Source organism: Alternaria conjuncta (genome assembly GCF_024043145.1).
Source record: "Alternaria conjuncta strain BMP 0040 chromosome Unknown scaffold_25, whole genome shotgun sequence".
NCBI classification, from domain to species: Eukaryota; Fungi; Ascomycota; class Dothideomycetes; order Pleosporales; family Pleosporaceae; genus Alternaria; species Alternaria conjuncta.
The window spans coordinates 226,245-245,098 of NW_026250114.1; the positions used below are offsets into that span (position 1 = coordinate 226,245).

General features: G+C 51.5%; 7 protein-coding genes across 7 annotated transcripts; 4 read left to right on the forward strand and 3 right to left on the reverse strand.

Annotated features, from left to right (window-relative positions):
• Positions 1 to 37: 37 nt before the first annotated feature.
• On the forward strand, positions 38 to 1,546 carry J4E85_010700 (uncharacterized protein; the record flags this gene model as incomplete). The annotated part of the gene is made up of 3 exons (XM_051474906.1): positions 38 to 366; positions 425 to 1,050; positions 1,107 to 1,546. 3 exons carry the CDS (start codon positions 38 to 40, stop codon positions 1,544 to 1,546), a joined length of 1,395 nt encoding a protein of 464 aa, XP_051321348.1.
• Positions 1,547 to 2,913: 1,367 nt separating this feature from the next.
• Positions 2,914 to 3,317, forward strand: J4E85_010701 (uncharacterized protein; the record flags this gene model as incomplete). Its single annotated transcript, XM_051474907.1, is given in 2 exon segments — positions 2,914 to 3,222; positions 3,237 to 3,317. 2 exon segments carry the CDS (start codon positions 2,914 to 2,916, stop codon positions 3,315 to 3,317), a joined length of 390 nt encoding a protein of 129 aa, XP_051321349.1.
• A 5,069-nt stretch (positions 3,318 to 8,386) lies between these two features.
• J4E85_010702 (uncharacterized protein) lies at positions 8,387 to 9,372 on the forward strand (the record flags this gene model as incomplete). Its single annotated transcript, XM_051474908.1, has 3 exons — positions 8,387 to 8,693; positions 8,737 to 9,271; positions 9,318 to 9,372. The coding sequence occupies 3 exons, from the start codon at positions 8,387 to 8,389 to the stop codon at positions 9,370 to 9,372; spliced, it is 897 nt and encodes a 298-aa protein (XP_051321350.1).
• A 982-nt stretch (positions 9,373 to 10,354) lies between these two features.
• On the reverse strand, positions 10,355 to 10,942 carry J4E85_010703 (uncharacterized protein; the record flags this gene model as incomplete). Its single annotated transcript, XM_051474909.1, has 2 exons — positions 10,355 to 10,464; positions 10,516 to 10,942. 2 exons carry the CDS (start codon positions 10,940 to 10,942, stop codon positions 10,355 to 10,357), a joined length of 537 nt encoding a protein of 178 aa, XP_051321351.1.
• Positions 10,943 to 13,047: 2,105 nt separating this feature from the next.
• J4E85_010704 (uncharacterized protein) lies at positions 13,048 to 13,886 on the reverse strand (the record flags this gene model as incomplete). The annotated part of the gene is made up of 2 exons (XM_051474910.1): positions 13,048 to 13,463; positions 13,529 to 13,886. The coding sequence occupies 2 exons, from the start codon at positions 13,884 to 13,886 to the stop codon at positions 13,048 to 13,050; spliced, it is 774 nt and encodes a 257-aa protein (XP_051321352.1).
• Positions 13,887 to 14,595: 709 nt separating this feature from the next.
• Positions 14,596 to 16,497, reverse strand: J4E85_010705 (uncharacterized protein; the record flags this gene model as incomplete). The annotated part of the gene is made up of 6 exons (XM_051474911.1): positions 14,596 to 14,718; positions 14,771 to 14,892; positions 15,114 to 15,395; positions 15,535 to 15,660; positions 15,714 to 16,123; positions 16,322 to 16,497. The coding sequence occupies 6 exons, from the start codon at positions 16,495 to 16,497 to the stop codon at positions 14,596 to 14,598; spliced, it is 1,239 nt and encodes a 412-aa protein (XP_051321353.1).
• Positions 16,498 to 17,457: 960 nt separating this feature from the next.
• J4E85_010706 (uncharacterized protein) lies at positions 17,458 to 18,480 on the forward strand (the record flags this gene model as incomplete). Its single annotated transcript, XM_051474912.1, has 1 exon — positions 17,458 to 18,480. The coding sequence occupies one exon, from the start codon at positions 17,458 to 17,460 to the stop codon at positions 18,478 to 18,480; it is 1,023 nt and encodes a 340-aa protein (XP_051321354.1).
• Positions 18,481 to 18,854: the final 374 nt, after the last annotated feature.

Genomic DNA, 18,854 nt, shown 5'->3' on the forward strand with positions numbered 1-18,854 from the left:
CCTAGCCGTGAACAGCCGCCTTCAACCCCGCCCAAGCATGTCGTCACCTCGTGCGCGCGCTGGCTCCCGCCTTACACAGATCTCCAAGCATTTAGACTCGAAGCCCTTTCTCGAATTGAACACTCCCTTCTCCACTGAACGCACCGCCCGCATCGAAGACGAACAAGGCAATCGCATACCTCCCAAGAAGGCCGAAGAGTTCAAGCAGGAAGCCAAGAAGGAAATCAAGAAGGAAGTAGAGCAGGTCAAGAAGCTTGCGCCGGAACCACCCAAGAAGATGTCGAGCCAAGCACCACATCCTGCCCTGCTCATTCCTGGGCCCATTGAGTTTGACGATGCCGTACTTTCGTCTATGAGCCATTACAGGTAAGACTCCTTCGTCGCAATTACGGTTCATCCTGTTCGCAATTGCTAACCCCATCAGTGAATCGCACGTCGGCCAACCCTTTGTAAACACATTCAGCGAAGTCCTCGGAAACCTGCGCAAGCTGTTCTTGTCCAGCGACCCTGCCGCGCAACCCTTCGTCATCTCTGGCTCTGGCACACTCGGATGGGACCAGGCAGCGGCCAACTTGGTAGAGCCTGGCGATGAGGTGCTTGTCCTACACACTGGCTACTTCGCCGACTCATTCGCCGACTGCTTCGAGACCTACGGTGTCAAGGCCACACAGCTCAAAGCGCCCATTGGCGACCGACCACAACTCGATGAGGTGGAGAAGGCACTGAAGGAGAAGGAGTACAAGATCCTGACCGTCACCCACGTCGACACATCGACTGGTGTGCTCAGCGAGATCAAGGCATTGAGCGAGCTTGTCCACAGGGTCAGTCCCGAGACATTGGTCGTAGTCGACGGTGTCTGCAGTGTTGGCTCCGAAGAGATCCGCTTCGACGAGTGGAAGCTCGATGCCGTCATCACGGCTTCACAAAAGGGCATTGGCTGCCCAGCTGGTCTGAGCATCATGATGGTATCTGGCCGCGCGATTGAGAGGTTCAAGGCGAGGAAGACACGACCAACTTCTTACTTCGGCTCATGGAAGAACTGGTTGCCCAGTAAGTATCACTCAGTTTCCCGTACAACCACAATAATGGGACTAATAAAACCGCAGTCATGCAAAACTACGAAGCCAAGAAGGCTTCCTACTTTGCCACACCATCCCCACAACTCATCCACGCGCTCGATACTGCGCTCAAGCAGATCCTCGCTCGACCCGTCGAAGATTACTGGGCTGCACACAAGACCGCGTCGCAAAAGGTCAAGAAGGCTGTTGCTGATCTCGGTCTCAAGCAGCTTGCTTCCAAGCCTGAGAACCAGGCCACTGGTATGACCGCCATTTACCTACCCGAAGGTATGACACCTCCGGACGTTCTGCCCAACCTCATGAAGAAGGGTGTCATCTTCGCTGGTGGTCTGCACAAGGAGATCGCAACCAAGTACATTCGCTTCGGACACATGGGCGTCAGCGTCACCGACCCGAACCGACCGGATATCACCAAGGCGATTGAGAGCCTGAAGGAGGGTCTGGCGGAGGCTGGCTACAAAGCATAGCCGGTGAGTTCTACAACCCTACGAAGGAATTGATCTAGTATACCACATACCGAACTATCCGTTCGAAACAAACTTTCGCATACTACTACTATCTGTACATAAACGGAAATTCAAAAATAGAACACAAAATTCACTACCCGGCCGCTGGTGCAGCGTGATGATGAGTACAGTGGCTATGCCAAATCCTTCACACACTTCAAACCGGCAGCTCTCCACCAACGGCAGCAACACAGACTCTACTATACATGCCCGAGGCAAATATCGATCGCTAACTCACTGAGATCAACCAAACTAGCCTGCACGAGGCTAAGTTGCCAAGATTGCCCAGGAACAGCAACCTATGACATGAACTGCCGGCCCGTTGCCACCGAATGAAATCATCGAATTCTCTCCACACCACCACGCCTCTAACAGTCCAAGATGCGGCAAGTGGGTCTGGCAAGGCTGTGTTCCTGGTGCTGGATTCCGATGATGAATGGGCTTTTGGGAATAACGTACTTAATTCCCCCGATGCAGCGGCGTGTCTTCGGAGTCCTGAAATTGCTGTGAAGCCATTGCGCATTGTTGCCGTTTTTCTCTGGCATTATTGTTCTTTCAACCTTTAGCTCTATTCTTGTAGCTAGCAGCATTGCCCAGAAACACAGCCGTGGCTGTGGTAAGCTTGGAAGTTCCTCTCTTTCGTGATGACGTCTACATCGCGAAGCCTACAACACACTTGGGACACAGCATGGGCGACCGCACCACCTCAAGCATGCGCTACCCTACGCAATCTCAACGGCGCCGTTGCATGGGGCGAGACATGTGTCTTCCCCGAAGAAGATGAAGACCCGATACCCTTCAGCATAAACACCGCTTGCATGCCCTGGGTAACATCGAATATCTACCCATCGCCATCCGCATTCTACTCGCCCGCCACCGCATGCCCAGCGTCTTGGACGGCCGTTGCTACACAAACAGACGCGAATGGAGAGGGTAGCGATAACAGGTGGATAGACGGAGAGATTGGGTTGCAGTGTTGCCCCAATGGGTTTCAGGCAGATGGAAGAGATGGATGTCGACCGGGCGGCAGTGGAAACTTCCCAGTTGTTGAATGCGGAGAAGCGGATGCGGAAGAGAATGAATCGAGGACATATGCTGGTGGATCATGGCCGGCAAGCGCGACGCCGAGTATCACTGCGTTGCACTTGAGGTATCAGCCTAGTGATGCCGGCAGCGTAAATCCGACTGCTTCGAACACAGCGACTGGTGCATCCGCAAGTAGCAGTGGTGGAAGCCAAGGAGGAGGAAATGCTGGTGCCAACAACAGCAGTGGGAATGGAATCTCAACAGGTGCCATAGCAGCGATAGCCACCGTCGTCCCACTCGTCATGATCCTCGGAGCCTTAGCCTTATTCCTCCTCTGGCGTCGACGAAAAAAGAACAGGAAAGCTGCACTTGCATCAAAGCACATGGGAGACGAAAAAGACGACGACCCAACAAGACCCATCGACGACAACGCAAACCACTCCCCATCCGCCTACCACGCCATACCCAAAGGCACAACCACAACCGCAGCCCACTACGCCAACCCATCACAAAACCCGCATGAGACCCCCGAATGGAACGTCGAGATGGATGCTACAGAAGCTGAGCGTCAGAAACTCGCTAGTACTGCACCGCCATATGGAGGTTCTAACGTAGGGCTGAGTAGCCCGGGGAATGGAGAGGGAGCAACGGAACTTGCGGGTCTGGCGAGGGTACCGAGGAAACCTATTGCGCCGGTGGAAATTGATGGAAATGCGGTTATTCCGGAGGTGGGGGATGCGTATATTCCGTATAGGCCGGGGAGGGAGGGGAGCTAGGAGTTTGATACCCGAATATTCAATTGTTGATACTGCAAGTCCATGTGTTTGATGTGTATGATGGTACTCCTCTTCCACTGTGCGCGATATCTTGCCTCATCATTGGATTATGTTGCGCAGCCCTGCAGGCTGAACCCGAGGCGCATTCTCTCAAGATCATGAGTTGTTTTCTTCTTTCAACACCGGTCTTTGTGGATCATGAGTATATTGATATGAGGGATTTATGCAAGATGTAATGTTGCGTTGGCCTCATCATGTCCAGTCGATTGCCAAGGCTGAACTCAGCAAGGAGGCTGACTTCGGCACGCTGGGGCTCTCTGCCTGAGGCTGAGATGAATGTTGCTCTGATTGGCCTTGTTTGACTTGTGAGCCTCATTAGAGCTGGAATCCGGTGTTGCGTGGGCTGAGTATCGGGCTATGTTGAGGTCCTCCGCACCGGTGAGAGCCTCACTTGGTCTGATGACGAATCTTTTGCCCTGGGTAAATTCCTTGGTGCATGTACTATCCAATCATCTCCCCAGAACTCATAGCTTAGATGTTGCATTGTGGCTATGTATGTGGTCATCGGGTGCTTCGTGGCACAACTTCAACGCCCTGTCGACGTTATCGGGTACCCTGATCTCTTCCTACATGATACGCTAACCCAACCACCTCCTCTGAACCAGCAGTCCTCCAGACTCACGGAAGTCTTTATGTAGCGCTGCCCCAACCTAATTGCTGTCGAAAAAAAACTTTCATGCGTTTCCTCACAGTGCCAAAAAGATACGTACCGTCGAGAAAATGTATAAGACCCTGGGGGCACGGATGTACTATGACAATGCCATCCACTTCACTCTGTTTCTACTAAGTCTTTGTGACCTTTGGTACTTGCACTGACTTGACTTACTACTATCTTCTTGCCTCAGTTGCCTTACTGCTTGCCTACTTCACCCTCCTGCTCCTCATACCTTTCCAATCAGCTATCTCATGTCTAACGCAGACAGCTCTACAGAGCTTGCCTTGCAGATATGCTTTGGTATATTTGGTGTTTTGAGTACCGTTGCTACCCTAGCTGGTCTTCACCACCATGATTCGCTTGGCTGCGTCTTACTTCGGCGGCTAAGAGGTCGCCAGAGTTCCCGTATGTGCCTTTGAAACTACATCATATTCTGTCTTCATGTCTAATCAATACCGAAGGCGACCATGCTATGGAGGATGGTGTTGCTGATGTCAGCCTCGCAGACCTCGACAGCGTCGCGGACGATACGATGCTGTTTGAGCGGACCTCTACACTCCCACCTTGCTACGAACAGACCAATGAGAGCTCCCAACTCAGGATTCCGTGTGGTTCCGATGTCGATGCCAACCCGTCAAACAACAAGGCTAGCGGCTCGTGACACTCGGTGGACCGAAAATGGCACGATGGAGGGCTCATATATCTTAGTAACGGTCCTAACCCCACTGTTGTCACCCCATACCTAGGTATGCACTTCTAGTGCTTTTGGGTCTGCATTTGCCCGATTCGTTGATCATGTCCCGCTAGCCGGCCGATCAGACCTGAGCATCTTCTAGGAAGACTGCAGGCACAGCACCATCATGTACATTTAAACTCAACATGTTCAATCGCTCTATATATACTCTAGTAGCTACTCTGCATAGTGGATGCTGCGTTGTGGTCTTCTCGCTCACGCTAGGTCTTGGGAGTTCTCGGATACCTAGGTATGGAGACGTATGGCAGCTACCTAAGTATATTGACCGGTGAGCAGGATATGACGTCATCATTATCGACAGGAATTGCCATGGGGCAGGAGAGACCAACGCATTGTTACACTTTTCTTCACTTCCAAGATTTCCTAATAAGCCTATCAAGCTCCCAATAACCGCACCAACGATTTTGTTATCTACTGAATGATAATTGCGTAACAGTCGATATCCAGGTATAGTATTAATTCAGTAATCTCTTCTACCTGTGTTCCTGCACTTTGCGTAGATGTGTGTTCGTGGAGGATTGCTCCGAAAGAAAGATACAAAGACCGTTTCTTAAATGGCTATAAGACTACCTTCCAGATCAGGTTCGCCGGTGCAGCTGTTAGGGCAATTTTGCCTAGATAATCAAGTATGTTTTGGGTCCCGGAACGCTTTGCATACACATGTTCCAGTAGGAGTACGCCTCGCAGCGAAAAGAATGATCGCTTGTGAGCAAGAAGCTCCTACATTAGGCACTCTTCGGTAATAGGGACTTGGTGTAAGATAGAGAGTGTGCCCACGTTAGTTATACCTACGTATGGCAATGCGTGCATGATGTCTACAAACCTTCAGCCTGCTAGTGTTGAGGTTCTCGTGGCTAATCAGTGTTGCCGCCATCATGGGAGCTCACCTGGGCATATACGCGACAAAGTTCTGATGTCGAACTTTGCTAAAGCTACAATAATCTGGGTGTACTGCGGTTGACATGATCTACACACCTCTCAAAACTCGACCTCTTCACCCCCTTCAAGTTCTTACTGTGAACCAAAATTAAGAACTGATGGATAAGTAATCTTTACCTGATGTGAAGTCTCTCTAGCCATTTGAGCCTCGCTGCGCGTAAATATGGAGGTCAGCACGGGCTGGAAGAAACGCAGTAGTAGTAGCACTTAGAGCACAAGAAGTCGTTGTCACATGCTTTCATTGACTGCCCGGGTGGGAACCATGAAGGCGCGACAACAGGCGTTTCAATTTTCCGCAGCAGCCCAAATCCCGACGCTTCCAAGTTTCTCTAGAACCGCCACCTTTTTTCAGCCCAATGCAGAAATACTCGTTGGTGAACATTATCAGTAAAGCGCGCGAGATCTGGAGCTGTCTTGATTTGACGGGTTTCATGAGAAGATCCAAGATGGGTTGAGATCAAGAAGTAGGGGGATAGGCTACAAGCTTCATGACGGCGAGCTTCAACAGCATCTGCGAGCGTGATCGTGGATAGGAAAGTAGTCAAAAGAAAAGGAACCTGTGTTGGTGAACTTGAAATTACAACACCAGTCAGGCATATGAACGTATTCCAAGTATGACGATATTACCGCCTGTTTTTCGCTCTGATCAAGCCATAGTATTCGGCGTCCTTCCTGCCCAAAACGGCATCATATGGTGGATTGTGCATTGTTGTAACAAGGAAACGTGTGTTGTGCCATTTGTCCGTATTCCTTTCCCAGCACCAGTCCAAGTCGACGTATCCGTCGATTTGTTCGCCGTAGACCTCTGTCTGGACAGGCAAAGCGCCTTCTTTGTCGATCGGATGGTATCGCTGGCGCAGCACTTTCGTTACCAGACGTTGGGAGATAACGTTGGAGTCTGTCGCAATATCGCAGGATAGTATCGCACTGCGTGTTGTATCTACATCGTTGACAGATCGCGCGCGTATGTGTACTGGGCTCGGATGTTGTGGATTGCGACGCTTCTATGTGGAAGGATAAGCACAAATAGGATACGACGCGAAGGTAATGTATTCTACAAACCTTTCTAGTTGAACAGAAAACATGCGTAAAACTACATCTGGGCATAGTGCGGGTAGTTCATGAGCAGCGACGACTCAAAGGGCGCTTGGGTCGATTCGAAGGACTGAGGGTGGAGGAACTAGCAGGAGGACTCCATAGTTGGCCCCGAGGGGCGTGCGATCCCGGAACCAGTCCTCCGGCGGCGCCGTGAGACACACCATTATAACCGCATAGGCGTGCGGAAGCATGCAATCCTCCATCCTGCGAGGGGGGTGGATCAAAGATGTGTAGGCGAGACTTTTAGTCCAAGCTCAGTCCGTACACAGTTGAATCCACTGCTCCGACGCTGTCAAGCTCTCAATGATATGATGGAGTCCTTCAGGCTCGAAGAGGGCCCGAGCGGAGGTATGGCCACCTGAAAACTGGCCATATGTACTGCGCCCCTTGCCAAAACATCTCAAAGTGGAAACATACACTTGTGTGCTCGCAGCTAACATGCCTTAAAGACTATAAGATTGTTCTCGAGTGCTTAGTTCACTCTGCGCCGACTTGCCCGGCTTGTCTGCGCAATGTGAACCAATTCCTTGAGGGATCGTGGAACAAGTAAGTATGCCTCGTCCCCGGCCGAGCTGAGCTCGCTAGTCAGGATCAACCAGCCCTGTTAGTTCGCTTCGCCAGGCGGCTCTTCCGAAGCCCGAGCCGTCCCCGGGTATCACGTGACTACAAACGTGGGGCTCATCCCGTTTGAAGCGACGTGCGATTAATACGTACCTTCTTACGCCTCTTAACATTTCGTGCAGGTGTTCGTTAGGTGTAGCGGAACAGAGTCTGTAGATATAGGCGAAATATACGAATCAGCACCTCCTCTGGTAGCGATGGGTACCTACCTAGGTACCTAGGTAGCTATGTATTGCTGGATGCATCCTCAAAGTGTAGATGTGGTGACCATGGTGATGCATGAAACGCCTGCGGGTAATTCAGGCTACGTCACCCCGCCGCACAGCCTATCCCAGTCGCGCCTACTGTTGCTCCTGGCGGTGCACGCTGTATGCACACACCTGGGCAGAATTTAGCCCTTGCAACAACGAGGCCATTGTACTCGCATTGTCTTCTTCGCGTTAGTCCATCTTGCTTCCCCACCTTCCTAAGTCCCTCAGCCAGAGCTTGGTATTGAAAATTGTGTAAGGTCTTCACTTCTAAAGCTTGTACGTACACCTCAGTATACTTCTCCACCCAAATCATACGTTCTGACAGTACATATGCCCCTTAGTTGTAGCAATGACAGGCCTCCACATACATCTTACGGCGATAAGGCTGCCGAGGTCTGGTGTGTCCAGCTTATGCAGCCTGGCGCATGTCTACAACGAGGTTGGCCACTCAACATTGACAACAATGTAATAAGGCTAGAGAGACAACTCATCATCTGTATGCCTCATCTTGGTCGGTGAGCCTCATGCAAAGTGCCTCTGAAGATAAAGCATAGCCTGCTTTCCTCGATCAAGAAGCTCTCGAAGCTTAACACAATGCACACCTCCTACCCTATGATCCCGATGGATCCGTTTCACGACGCAGTCATTGGCTACCCCAAACTCGCAGCAAAGATTGCTTTGCAGCCTGAAGCCGCCATATACCGCAGATTTGGAGCAATGAACGCACAGAACCTGTTGTATCTACAGGCCGAACTCATAGACCTCGAGGAAAGGCTGAAAGAACAGCAAGATCTGGACAACAACGACAGCACAGGGAGAAAGTCAGAATATGCCAAAAACTGGTTCTCCTTACAAGACTCGGCAGTCGATGGCGATACCGAGCAACTCGACCTCGTTCTGAAAATACGCGAGCTACTGAAAGAATACAGTATGTAAAAGAGACAAACCTTTGACACACGGTACAAGAATAGCGGCTCATTACGATCCAACAGATCACGCTCTGATCCAGCAATCGCTGATTCTCGGCTATTCCGAACCCGGCAAGTGGGATTTGCATGACATGCAAGACTATCTCCAAACCCCACAGATGGGCCCATTGGCCCTGACAGGCGAAGACGCAACAGTGTGGGGCTCCATGAAGGATCGTACCTCACACGCGCCTGACCTGGTAGCCTTGCGCCCACGTGCTAAAAAGGACGCATTCTCGGTCTGGGCCGCGGAAAATACCATTTCCAAACTGCGCTGGGGAGGATGCATGCGCTTCATGAAGGCATCACCTGTTCATGGCGTAGTCGGATATGATGACAGTACCATCTATCGCATCACGTATTGGATCACCAGCCTTTTGGCTTCCCTAATACCGATCGCCTCCATCGTGGTGCTGTATTGTGTGCGATCGATGCCGGCAAGATTCGCTACCATAGCTGCGTTTAATGTGCTGTTGTCTGTGTGCCTCATGGGCCTTGCGGGTGCAAAACGGGCTGAGGTCTTTGCTATTACCGCCGCGTAAGTCTCCTCTACCAGTCTCGCAAGCTAATACTGATAATGACAGTTTTGCCGCAGTGCAAGTTGTGTTCGTTGGTCAAAATGAGAGTACACCGGCGTAAGGAGAAATATGTACACATATATGGTTCAAGAGCTCGCATGACCATGACTATGCAGTAAGGGCTATGGTGCTGCAGCAGGTAGTAATGCTGTGTTGTCATTAAGTGAGGAATGTACAGAATCTATGGCATGGTAACATCCCGTATGCTCGTGCAATCGTTTCAATATCTAGCCGTTCGTGTCAGATACCTCTTTGATGCAACCCAAACCGAGACCGTAGCTCATATCCCACCAGAACTTTAGTTGCATGAGGGAAATGCCGTCCTTGTTATAAAAGCCCTCTAAGATAGAAGTAGAAACCGTTGAAATCTAATAAGAACCCCCTAAACTCCAGCGCTATAATTCGGATCGTGGCCCGAACAAAATTAACCAAAGGTTTGTGAGTGAAGAGAAGTTTGTGAAACTGGCGTTGCAAAGACCAGGATGAAGCATGCAAACAAAGCAAAAGATGCTTCATAAAACCACTGCGAGTGAACGCGATGGGGCAGGTAGAGAGATAATGCAGCTGCAAGTATCCTTACAGAGAAAAGAAGAAAAACGTTGAAAGTCGAATAGGGCGCATGGTGCATGCGCCTAAGTTGTCCCTTTTGAAAACTCCTTTTCGCAGTGGCTAAGTAGGGGAGATGAAATAGGCCAGGGTTGTGGTCGTCGGGATTTTTGTGTGGTTGGTAAGAAAGCTTTTGTCTATCGGTTCGTACTTGGAAGGGAGTCTTGAACCGACTGGGAGTGTGCAGCCGATTGAGGTTATGGACGTTGTTATGGCTCGCCGATGTGGGAACAAGTGTGGTAACTCGGGTGCTAAATGGCGTGGAAGAACGGAGACGTTGCGTGCTCGATAATTGGGCAAGGGTATGTTTCCTCGATCAAGTGTGATTGTGGCGAGCCTGCTGGCGTCTTTCGTGGCAAGACATCTCGCATTTGCCGATTGTTTCTCCCGCCAACATGTCAACACACCAACAAGAGCAGCTCCTCGGCGGGTTCGCACTATTTTTTGACTCTCTTGTCCTTTTCTTCTTTCTCGCGCTGTTTCTGGGCCTCTTTTGCTTTTTTGCGTCTATCCTCGGCGGATTCTTGCTCGTCATCGACGTTCTCATCTACACACTAGCTGTTAGTGATGACTAGGCGGGTAAGAGCTTGCAACATACTATTCACGCTGGTATTGTAACCCCGCCAGGCAGCGATTATTCGCTTCTTGTTGCGTTTAAAGAGCTCTAGCCTATTGATGGTAGGTCGCCCGATGATGAGATAAAATTCATCGGATTCCATGACGTGGCAGGTCGACGATTCGTAAAGGGTCTCCCGAAAATAGGGCCCAGTGAATCGCCGCGCATTGTTATTGATTCCATTCCATCTGATCTCGACTTCGGCTATGCTCAAGTAGTTTTCGCGACCGGTAATGCTGGTGCCGATGGGGACGCCGGCGGACGCGCTGTACGTGTATCCAGGAAAGAGGGAAAGACAGTGCGTGGATATAACATTTTCGGGACTCTGGGGGTCGAGGAGGATCTTCACATGCCTCCTAATCTCGTCATTTCCAACGACAAGGTACACGTACCCGTCTGGTGTCCACATATCATTGTCGTGTTGCTTGTGAAGCTGGCTCGGCGCTGACCGTCTTATCCACGCTTTAACTCGATGCCAAACACTCGATTCGGTGGTATGGGTATTGTGCGCGGTATTAGTGGTTATCGAAAGCGGTGGTGTCCCAAGCGTCGCGGTCTCGGATAACCAATCGAACTGTGTGGGGCTAGTTGTTGTTGCTAAACATACGTCAGGTAGCCGTCTCCTCTAGCTGCACCGAGTAGTACTGCTCAAGGTAACATACAGTTTGTCTCCCTGGGCGGCCCCTCGTCGCGAGGATGTTGCTGCGGCGCCATAGCACTTGTTTCGTCCCGTCGCGGGTGGAGTGGCGTCGGGCTGTGCCGATGTTTCTCGTCTTGACAATGTGGACAAAGGAGTCCAGGCTATGCCACCTCAGGTTGTGGAATGGTAATAGGTTGTGGGGTGGTGCGGATAACCTCTGATACCGCAGAGACGGCGAAACCGGAGGAGACGACGCAATGCTGGTATGCCGCGAACAGGAGTAGCAAATGGACGTGTGGTCGCCGTGCTGGTGACGTGACAGATAGGAGTTGGCGGAATCGCACGTCTCGAGTATGGGAGCACCAACGGCTGACCACATGCAAAGGCGTGGAAAGCGGCGCCGGGGGTTGCGATTATGTACCCCAGACTTAACCGCAAGTCATGCCAGGTGGGCGCGCCGGCGCGCGGCGACAACATCCCAGTAACGCATCGGCCGCAGCCATCCCAAACGTGAGAACAAAATGGAGACATCAACCGTCGTTATACATCGATTGTCTCCAGGTTAATAATATTACCACATTTGTCACGTACAGTAGGCTCTTGTTCTGAAATAACTAACTATCTAGATACCCATTGTCTGAAGCAGATCCGGTAGAAGTGAAGTGAAACGCACGCTCCGAGACACCCGTGAAGAACTACATTAGCATACCTGCCTAGGTAGGTGGAACACGATATCTGCCTGAGCCTCCACACATAACGGCTTGTAAGCCTTCGAACGCATTTGTAGCAACTTAATGAGTTTGCTGTGAAGCTGTGAAGCTATAACCGTGTCGCGCTGTTGCTCTACGGCGGCAAGTGGCATCCAGGGATGTGGACCCGAGTGGCGAAAGTAGAGATCAGGGACAACGTGCACTCGCGACATCTGGACGGTCTCCCATCTTTTGCAATCATCGCTTTCACGAAAGCTCATTATCAGTACATACTCATACACGCAACGAGACATCTCTCCAGGGCTCGTACCTGACTACCAGCCATGGTTCACACGTCATTGCGCACTAAGGCGCCCGCAAAGGCGCTAAGCAAGGATACGCGTTCGCAGCCGTGGCTACCGGCTAGAAGCTTTTTCCCGGTAAGGTGCTTCCTCAGATCAATGGAGAAGCTGTGCGAGGGAGGTCTTCGCGCTGCTATTTCGTGGCAGAACTGCAAGCTTGGCAGGGACACATCATTTAACGATCGGAAATATGTCTGAATCTCTACCGACCATCATCTGAATTTCATCTTATCAACGAAGAAGAGCATGCGCCTTTGTTTCAGACCGAGGCTTGGCCTTGATTCAGGCCATCACTCGATTAGTTGTCGCCCCCATAACAATGGAGTCGCACAGCTTATACTACAGTTCCAACGAAGGCGACCGAACTTTGAACAGCAGACTCAGAACGTGTTACATCAGTCTTCATAGCCTTTTGGGCAACTCGAAATAACAACCCATACAGTCAGCGCGGATGAAAACATGCCGCAAGTTTCGGATGGCCATTTCGCTTTTCGAGCGTGAACACTCGAACCAGATAAAATCCCATGCATTGATTCCATCATACTCTGGGACTTCTACGCGTGTAATTTGAGGCAAGAGTCTTGACACCCAGTGTCCGGCCCAGGCATACATGCACTGATGTCGGTTCACCGTGATATGCAGAAGTGCCTGTAGGTATAGAGACGCGCGGTCCGAACAGCCAGCATATGCCAAAACCTGGAATCGTATTCGATGAAGTATATCACACACTTTTCCCAAGCCGTCAAAGACCTGAACTCCGCAATAGTGACACAGAACAGCCCTGCACCCTCGACACACGTATGCAGACACTCCATCAAGCCCCCTAACCATCAACCTTAGCAGCACTATCAGCAACCTCACCAGCCGTCTCAGCCATCTCCTGATCCTCCTTCTTCTCAGCCTTCTCCGCATCCCCCTTACTCGGCACGCCATCCTTATTATCCACAAGCTCCTTCACGACATCGACCGTAGCCGCCGGACCACCAGGCTGCACCGCAAGCACCTTGCCCTCCTTATCAACAACAAAGACACCGCGCGTGGTGCTCTTCGGCGGCTTCTTGAAGCCAATGGCAGAGATCAGGCTCTGTGAAGGGTCGCAAAGCAGGGTGTAGGGCAGCTTCTGCTTGGTCTTGAAGGTTGTGTTGGCTTTGGGGCTGTCGGCTGAGAGACCGTAGATGGAGTAGCCGGTTGCGGTGAGGGGGTCGTAGGAGTCGCGGAAGAGGCAGGCTTGTTTTGTGCCTGTGGTTGTACGCGTTAGTACTGCTGTGCGCACGCGAAGGAGATGTCAGGGGTTGGAGGCTTACATCCTGGCGTTGAAGCCTTGGGGTAGGTGAAGAGTACGACGCCGCCCTTGCTCTCCTCTACGAGCTTTGCAAGCGTGGTCTTGTCTCCATCGTTCGTCTCAAATTCTCCGCCAAAGGACGCGAGGTCAATGGTGTCGCCGACCTTGGGTGGGCCGGTCGCAGCGGCAGCGGAATCGCCGTTGCTCTTACCGACAACAGCTTCCTTGACAGCTTCGACCTGTTCAGTGACAGTTTCCTGGACTTTCTCGACGACAGTCTTCTCGCTCTCGGGCTTCTTCTCCTTGGCGGGCGCCTTCTTCTTCGTCGGGCGCACAGGCGCTGGGGGCGCTTCCTTGCGCTTACGGAGCTCGACGGGCATGATGAGAATGGAGTCGCGAGATAGTATCGCAGTCGCGTTAGTGTCGCGGGGACGTATAAACTTCAATCAGGGGGAAATTGGGCAGCGAAGAGGTCGGGGTTGGACGCTTGAGCGCTCGTGGAAATCGAGGTGGGACGGTTGGCTAAGGGCAGGAGTACGAAAACCAGCGGAACAGTGGTACAACCCTTCGCAAGATGAACTATCGTACCAGTTCGCGGGAAAGATATCCTCGGCCTGATTCAGTAAGAACTATAATATGTTGCGTCGTCTAGTCAACGGAACGCAGCGTAAGCATCGTGGTGAGCCCGAGCGAGGCCAGGTCGTCCAGCCTCCTCACTTGGCATTTCCCGTCCACATCGATATTAGCCAGATTACCTGAGCCTGCGTCTTTTTCTTCGGGAAACAGCTTATTTCGGACGCGCACTGGGGTAGGAGAGGCTTGTCATTGGCTCGTGAAGTGAGGAGTCGTGAGATGGGCAGCGCTCGGTTGTGCAGGTCCCGGCGCGTCATAGCTTCCCTTGCGCGATGCTACTGTTCAGCAGCAACACTGTCTCCCGAAAAGCCCACAATTGATATCGAATGCGTTGATTTTCTGATATTTACAACACAATTGCGCTTATAATTAATCTACGTGTTGATTCTTCACCCCATAACGCCCATCAGCGAGCTTGAAAGGCATGAGAACACTCTTCCAGCTCATGCGCTACATCTATGCATCTTTGGTACTTCCTGAAACCCAGCTCACAGGATGCCAGTTGTTTTCGCAAGAGAATACCTTGCCTCCAGATCCGCGGTTCAATGCCCATCCAGACGACCACATTCCAAGCCCAAACTGTAGCAGGGAGTCAGCACTCATTTTGTAATTCCTTGGGGAGTGGACTCACGATGAGCATCCCTAGAATGACAATAGAGATATTCAAGATGGTAAAAGCTGTCTGCGAAGTGGACGAGAACAGCCTGCCGTTCTTCTTATTGTGCCACAGCCACATCAGTGGGGGAAGCGCATCTACACGCGTCAGCCAATGCACCTATCATTATCCATAGTGAGTAGTATTAGTAGTGACTTACAGCTAAACCAGCTTCCAAAGAGAGCTCCGATCAATCCCAACAACAAATTAAAGTTCGGCACTGCTTCAGCCAAGATCCAGCTTACCAGCCATGCGCCTGTACATATAGCGCCCCAACTTCCCAAGCTCTTCCAGCTGTTAGTGGATGCTACATTGGTACCCTTCCATACGCGAAAGTAGATGTATTTGGTCGCTACAGAGCCATTGACTACGCCTGCGACGATGATTGTGGGCAGCGCGATGCCAAAACAAATCTTGCTGACGAGTGGGGACGCGGAACCGAGGGCGGGTGAGGCTACGAGAGGCCCTGCGTAGTAGTATATGATGACGGAGATGAGCATGTAGAATGTGACTGCGATACCCTGCTCGAAGATGAGAGCTTTGCGGAAGTCGCGAGGGTCTTCGAGTTCGGATTGGAACGAGAAGAAAGCGACGTGTCCAGCTGTATGAGATTAGTAGACGTCTTTATGACCACAGAACCACGATACGACGTACTGTAAGCTAGGACTATATTCATCACCTAAAGATGGATGTACGAAGTCAGTGTTTGTCTCACATGCAGTTCGTACATCAGCAATTACTCACAGGTGCAAGGCCTTTGACGAGCGGTACGTCAGGTCGCACAGCAACGATGTTGCCCATGTCTGGCTTCTGGATACTAATGGCGATCATGGTTACAGTAACTGCTACAATGATGGAACCGCAAGCTAAAATGTGTCAGTCGCGAGTTCACATGAAGCGATCGGATCCTTTGGCCTACAAAAGTAGCTAAAGTAGCTGATGTTCTTGAACGTTCTGGGCAACCCTAGCAGGAAGGAGATGATCAGTCCGACAACAGTAAAGACGATAGTGCAAGTGCCGTGGTCAGTCATCGCATTCATCGCGACCGCAAAGGTCAAGATGTGCGCCCCCATGATGAATATCAAGACTAGTAGTTGTCCGACAGCAAGCACCTCGCGAAGCACTGGCCCACTCATAAGCATGCCGCAATCCGCGTAGTTCGCTACAGACGGATGAGCCAGCTTGAATTCGCCGATCAGATAGCCAGTGTATGTAGCGATGATGCCTAGGAAGCATATGCAGAGGAGACCGGGGACGAGGCCGAGGATCGCAAGCGCTTGAGGAAGGGCGAGGACGCCTAATGATACATTCTCCGCCAGCATAACTTGACTATGTTATTGAGATGATGGTGTGGAGGTACGGGGGGCTTACGAGTGCCGACATTCCTGACAGTTGAAAGTCAGCGATAGTTCAAAGAAGGATCTCACGCCCAGCGAACGATGCATGCCGTACGCCGAGGAGCGCCAAAGTATCGTTAAATCTCGTTCAATAACACTGCACACAGCATCAGGTAGTTTGTGTACTTACCACCACTTGCACGTCTTGTACTGTATCTCAGCGCCTTCCTCGTTACCAAAGACATCCTGTTCTTCAGCTGGCGCAGCCTGTCCTTCGAGGTCCGCCGACGGCGTCGATTGGGACTGAATCAGTTGCTCATCCAAAGGCTCTTCCGGTGTCGTCTTCTCCACTGCGTGCCCAGCCATGGCTTTGTGTCGCTTAAGCTGTCTCTGCAGTCGCGCGGATATTGTCGTAAAGAGGGCCGGTGGAATACGAAGAACGCAGAGTGAGGTTAGAGTAAGGAATCAAAGGATGACAGGAGTCGGTCAATCGTAGTAGCTGGCGTTGTCACGACACGGTACCAGTCTAGAATGCTGAAAACGTGAGCGCAGTTATGAGCTCGTTAATGGCCATGTAATGACGGGCGCGGTTCGCTCAATTTGAAGACCATGAAATGATGTGGGCCAAACGAGCGTCTGCCATTGCAAAGCATAGACGAAATTGTGGGTGAGATGTTTGTGTGTACCACGGAAGCTTGGAGGATAAGGACATGCAGGGAGAGTAACAGGTAGCGGAACATATCAAATGAATGGATTCGGACGCGTATCCTCGAGATAAGACATAGTACCAGGCCAGGGCCACATCCTAATGTAATGATTACACTGGTATTGCAGCAGAGTGCGGAGGCACTGATTGCAGGCTTGAGCTGCGGTAGCGAGCCCTTGATACCCAAGTTTCGGGCACGCGTCGCTATCAATCTGTACACTGTATGCGGATATAAACAGTCTCAAAACGTACGACATGAAAAGAGAAGACTGGGATGAAAGAGCAATGACAGCAACTGTGCGGTTTCCAGTTCGAGACTGGATGTCAGAAGTGCTGCGTGTCGCGTAGTGTATAGGTAGAGAGCTGAGTCGTTGTTCATGCGATAAGAACACCGCAGGAGATATTGGCCTAATGGTAGTAGTTGAAGTGGGGAAGAAGAGTCTCCAATGGATGAAATGGATGTTAGCTATGTCATCACGTGGACGCGTGAGGCAAGCGCGGTCCCGGCTGCCGCCACTCCACACTCCTCATCTTCCCCCGCACGCAAGCCAATCGCACCAGACTGCCAAACCGATACCCTCTCATTCGCCTTGCGACGTCAATTACATCACACACACGCCATGAACTCCGACCTGGGCCATGCGCCGACGCGAGCGACCCGCAAGCGAAAGACTACCACGTACGCCGACGACGATGACGATGACGATGCGCACCTCGAATATCAGTCCACACCACGGAAAGCCAAAAAGACGAAGAGCGCACCCGAAGTGATCGACCTGACTGGAGATTCTCCCACGAAGACTCAGAAGACTCAGAAGACTCCTGCTAAGAAGAGAGGCAAGCGCGACGCGGATGCGCCTGCCGAAGAGAAGCGTGCGAGAGTGTTCCGCAAGCAGGCACCACAAAGCTACCTCGCGATCAAGGAAAGAGCATTCACACAGCGCCTTACAGTGCTTTCGCGCGAACGCTGCGGAAGCGATGATGTACCAGAGGAGAAGGTCATTGTCGCAGGCTCCACAGGCAACGTCTACACCGTCTCAGTTGGTCTCGTCCCGAGCTGTGACTGTCCACACGCGAAGAAGGGCAATCAATGCAAGCACATCATCTACGTTATGCTGCGCGTGCTAAAGGCACGGGAAGACGTCGCATACCAACTAGCCCTCATCCGCTCCGAGCTACGTGAAGTCATCAAGAACGCGCCACCCATCCCCGGCGTCGAGACAGACGGAAAGGACGGCACTGAACAAGAGGGCCAAGACGGCAACCGCAAGCCCATCGAGGGTGAATGCCCCATCTGCTACGACGAACTCGGCGAGAACGAACCCATCGTATACTGCAAAGCCAGCTGTGGAAACAACGTGCACAAAGCTTGTATGGCGAATTGGATCGCAGTCTCAAAGGGCAAAGCGACTTGTCCATACTGTCGTGCCAAGTGGGAGGCAGACACAGGCTTCGAGGGTAAGCTGGGTGAAGTCGATACAAAGAATCTGGAGAGGAATGAGGACGGCTATGTCAATGTTGCAGGACAGCTCGGTCTCAGTGGTGAGCGGGATTATTCCACATATCATCAGTACTGGGTCCGACGACATCTAGGCCATGGTGGGCGCAGGAGGGGTGGCTACGATTACGATTATGACTACTAGGCCCATGTTTATCGAGGTGTGAGTAGGCGGGAGATGTGTATTTGGCGTTCAGGACATTGATACCCAGGAGCGACAGGCGCGCGCGGCACTTTGCCAAACACATTTCATCAGTTGTATTTCTAAAACAACTACTCGTTTGACTCAATCGCTTCATCGCTTTCCTTTCGTTTACTCAACATCATGCGTGTACACTGTCCGCATCTCCAAACCCACTCACCTCGGCCACATCGGAAATTAACCCCTCAAGAATAGCAACAAAATCACGATCGCCACGTCCACGCGCGCAACTCCCCCAAACATACCCACCTACCACGGGCCCATCTTGCATAATCAAGAAAAATCGATCAACATGATCTGAACATCGTCACCTGCAT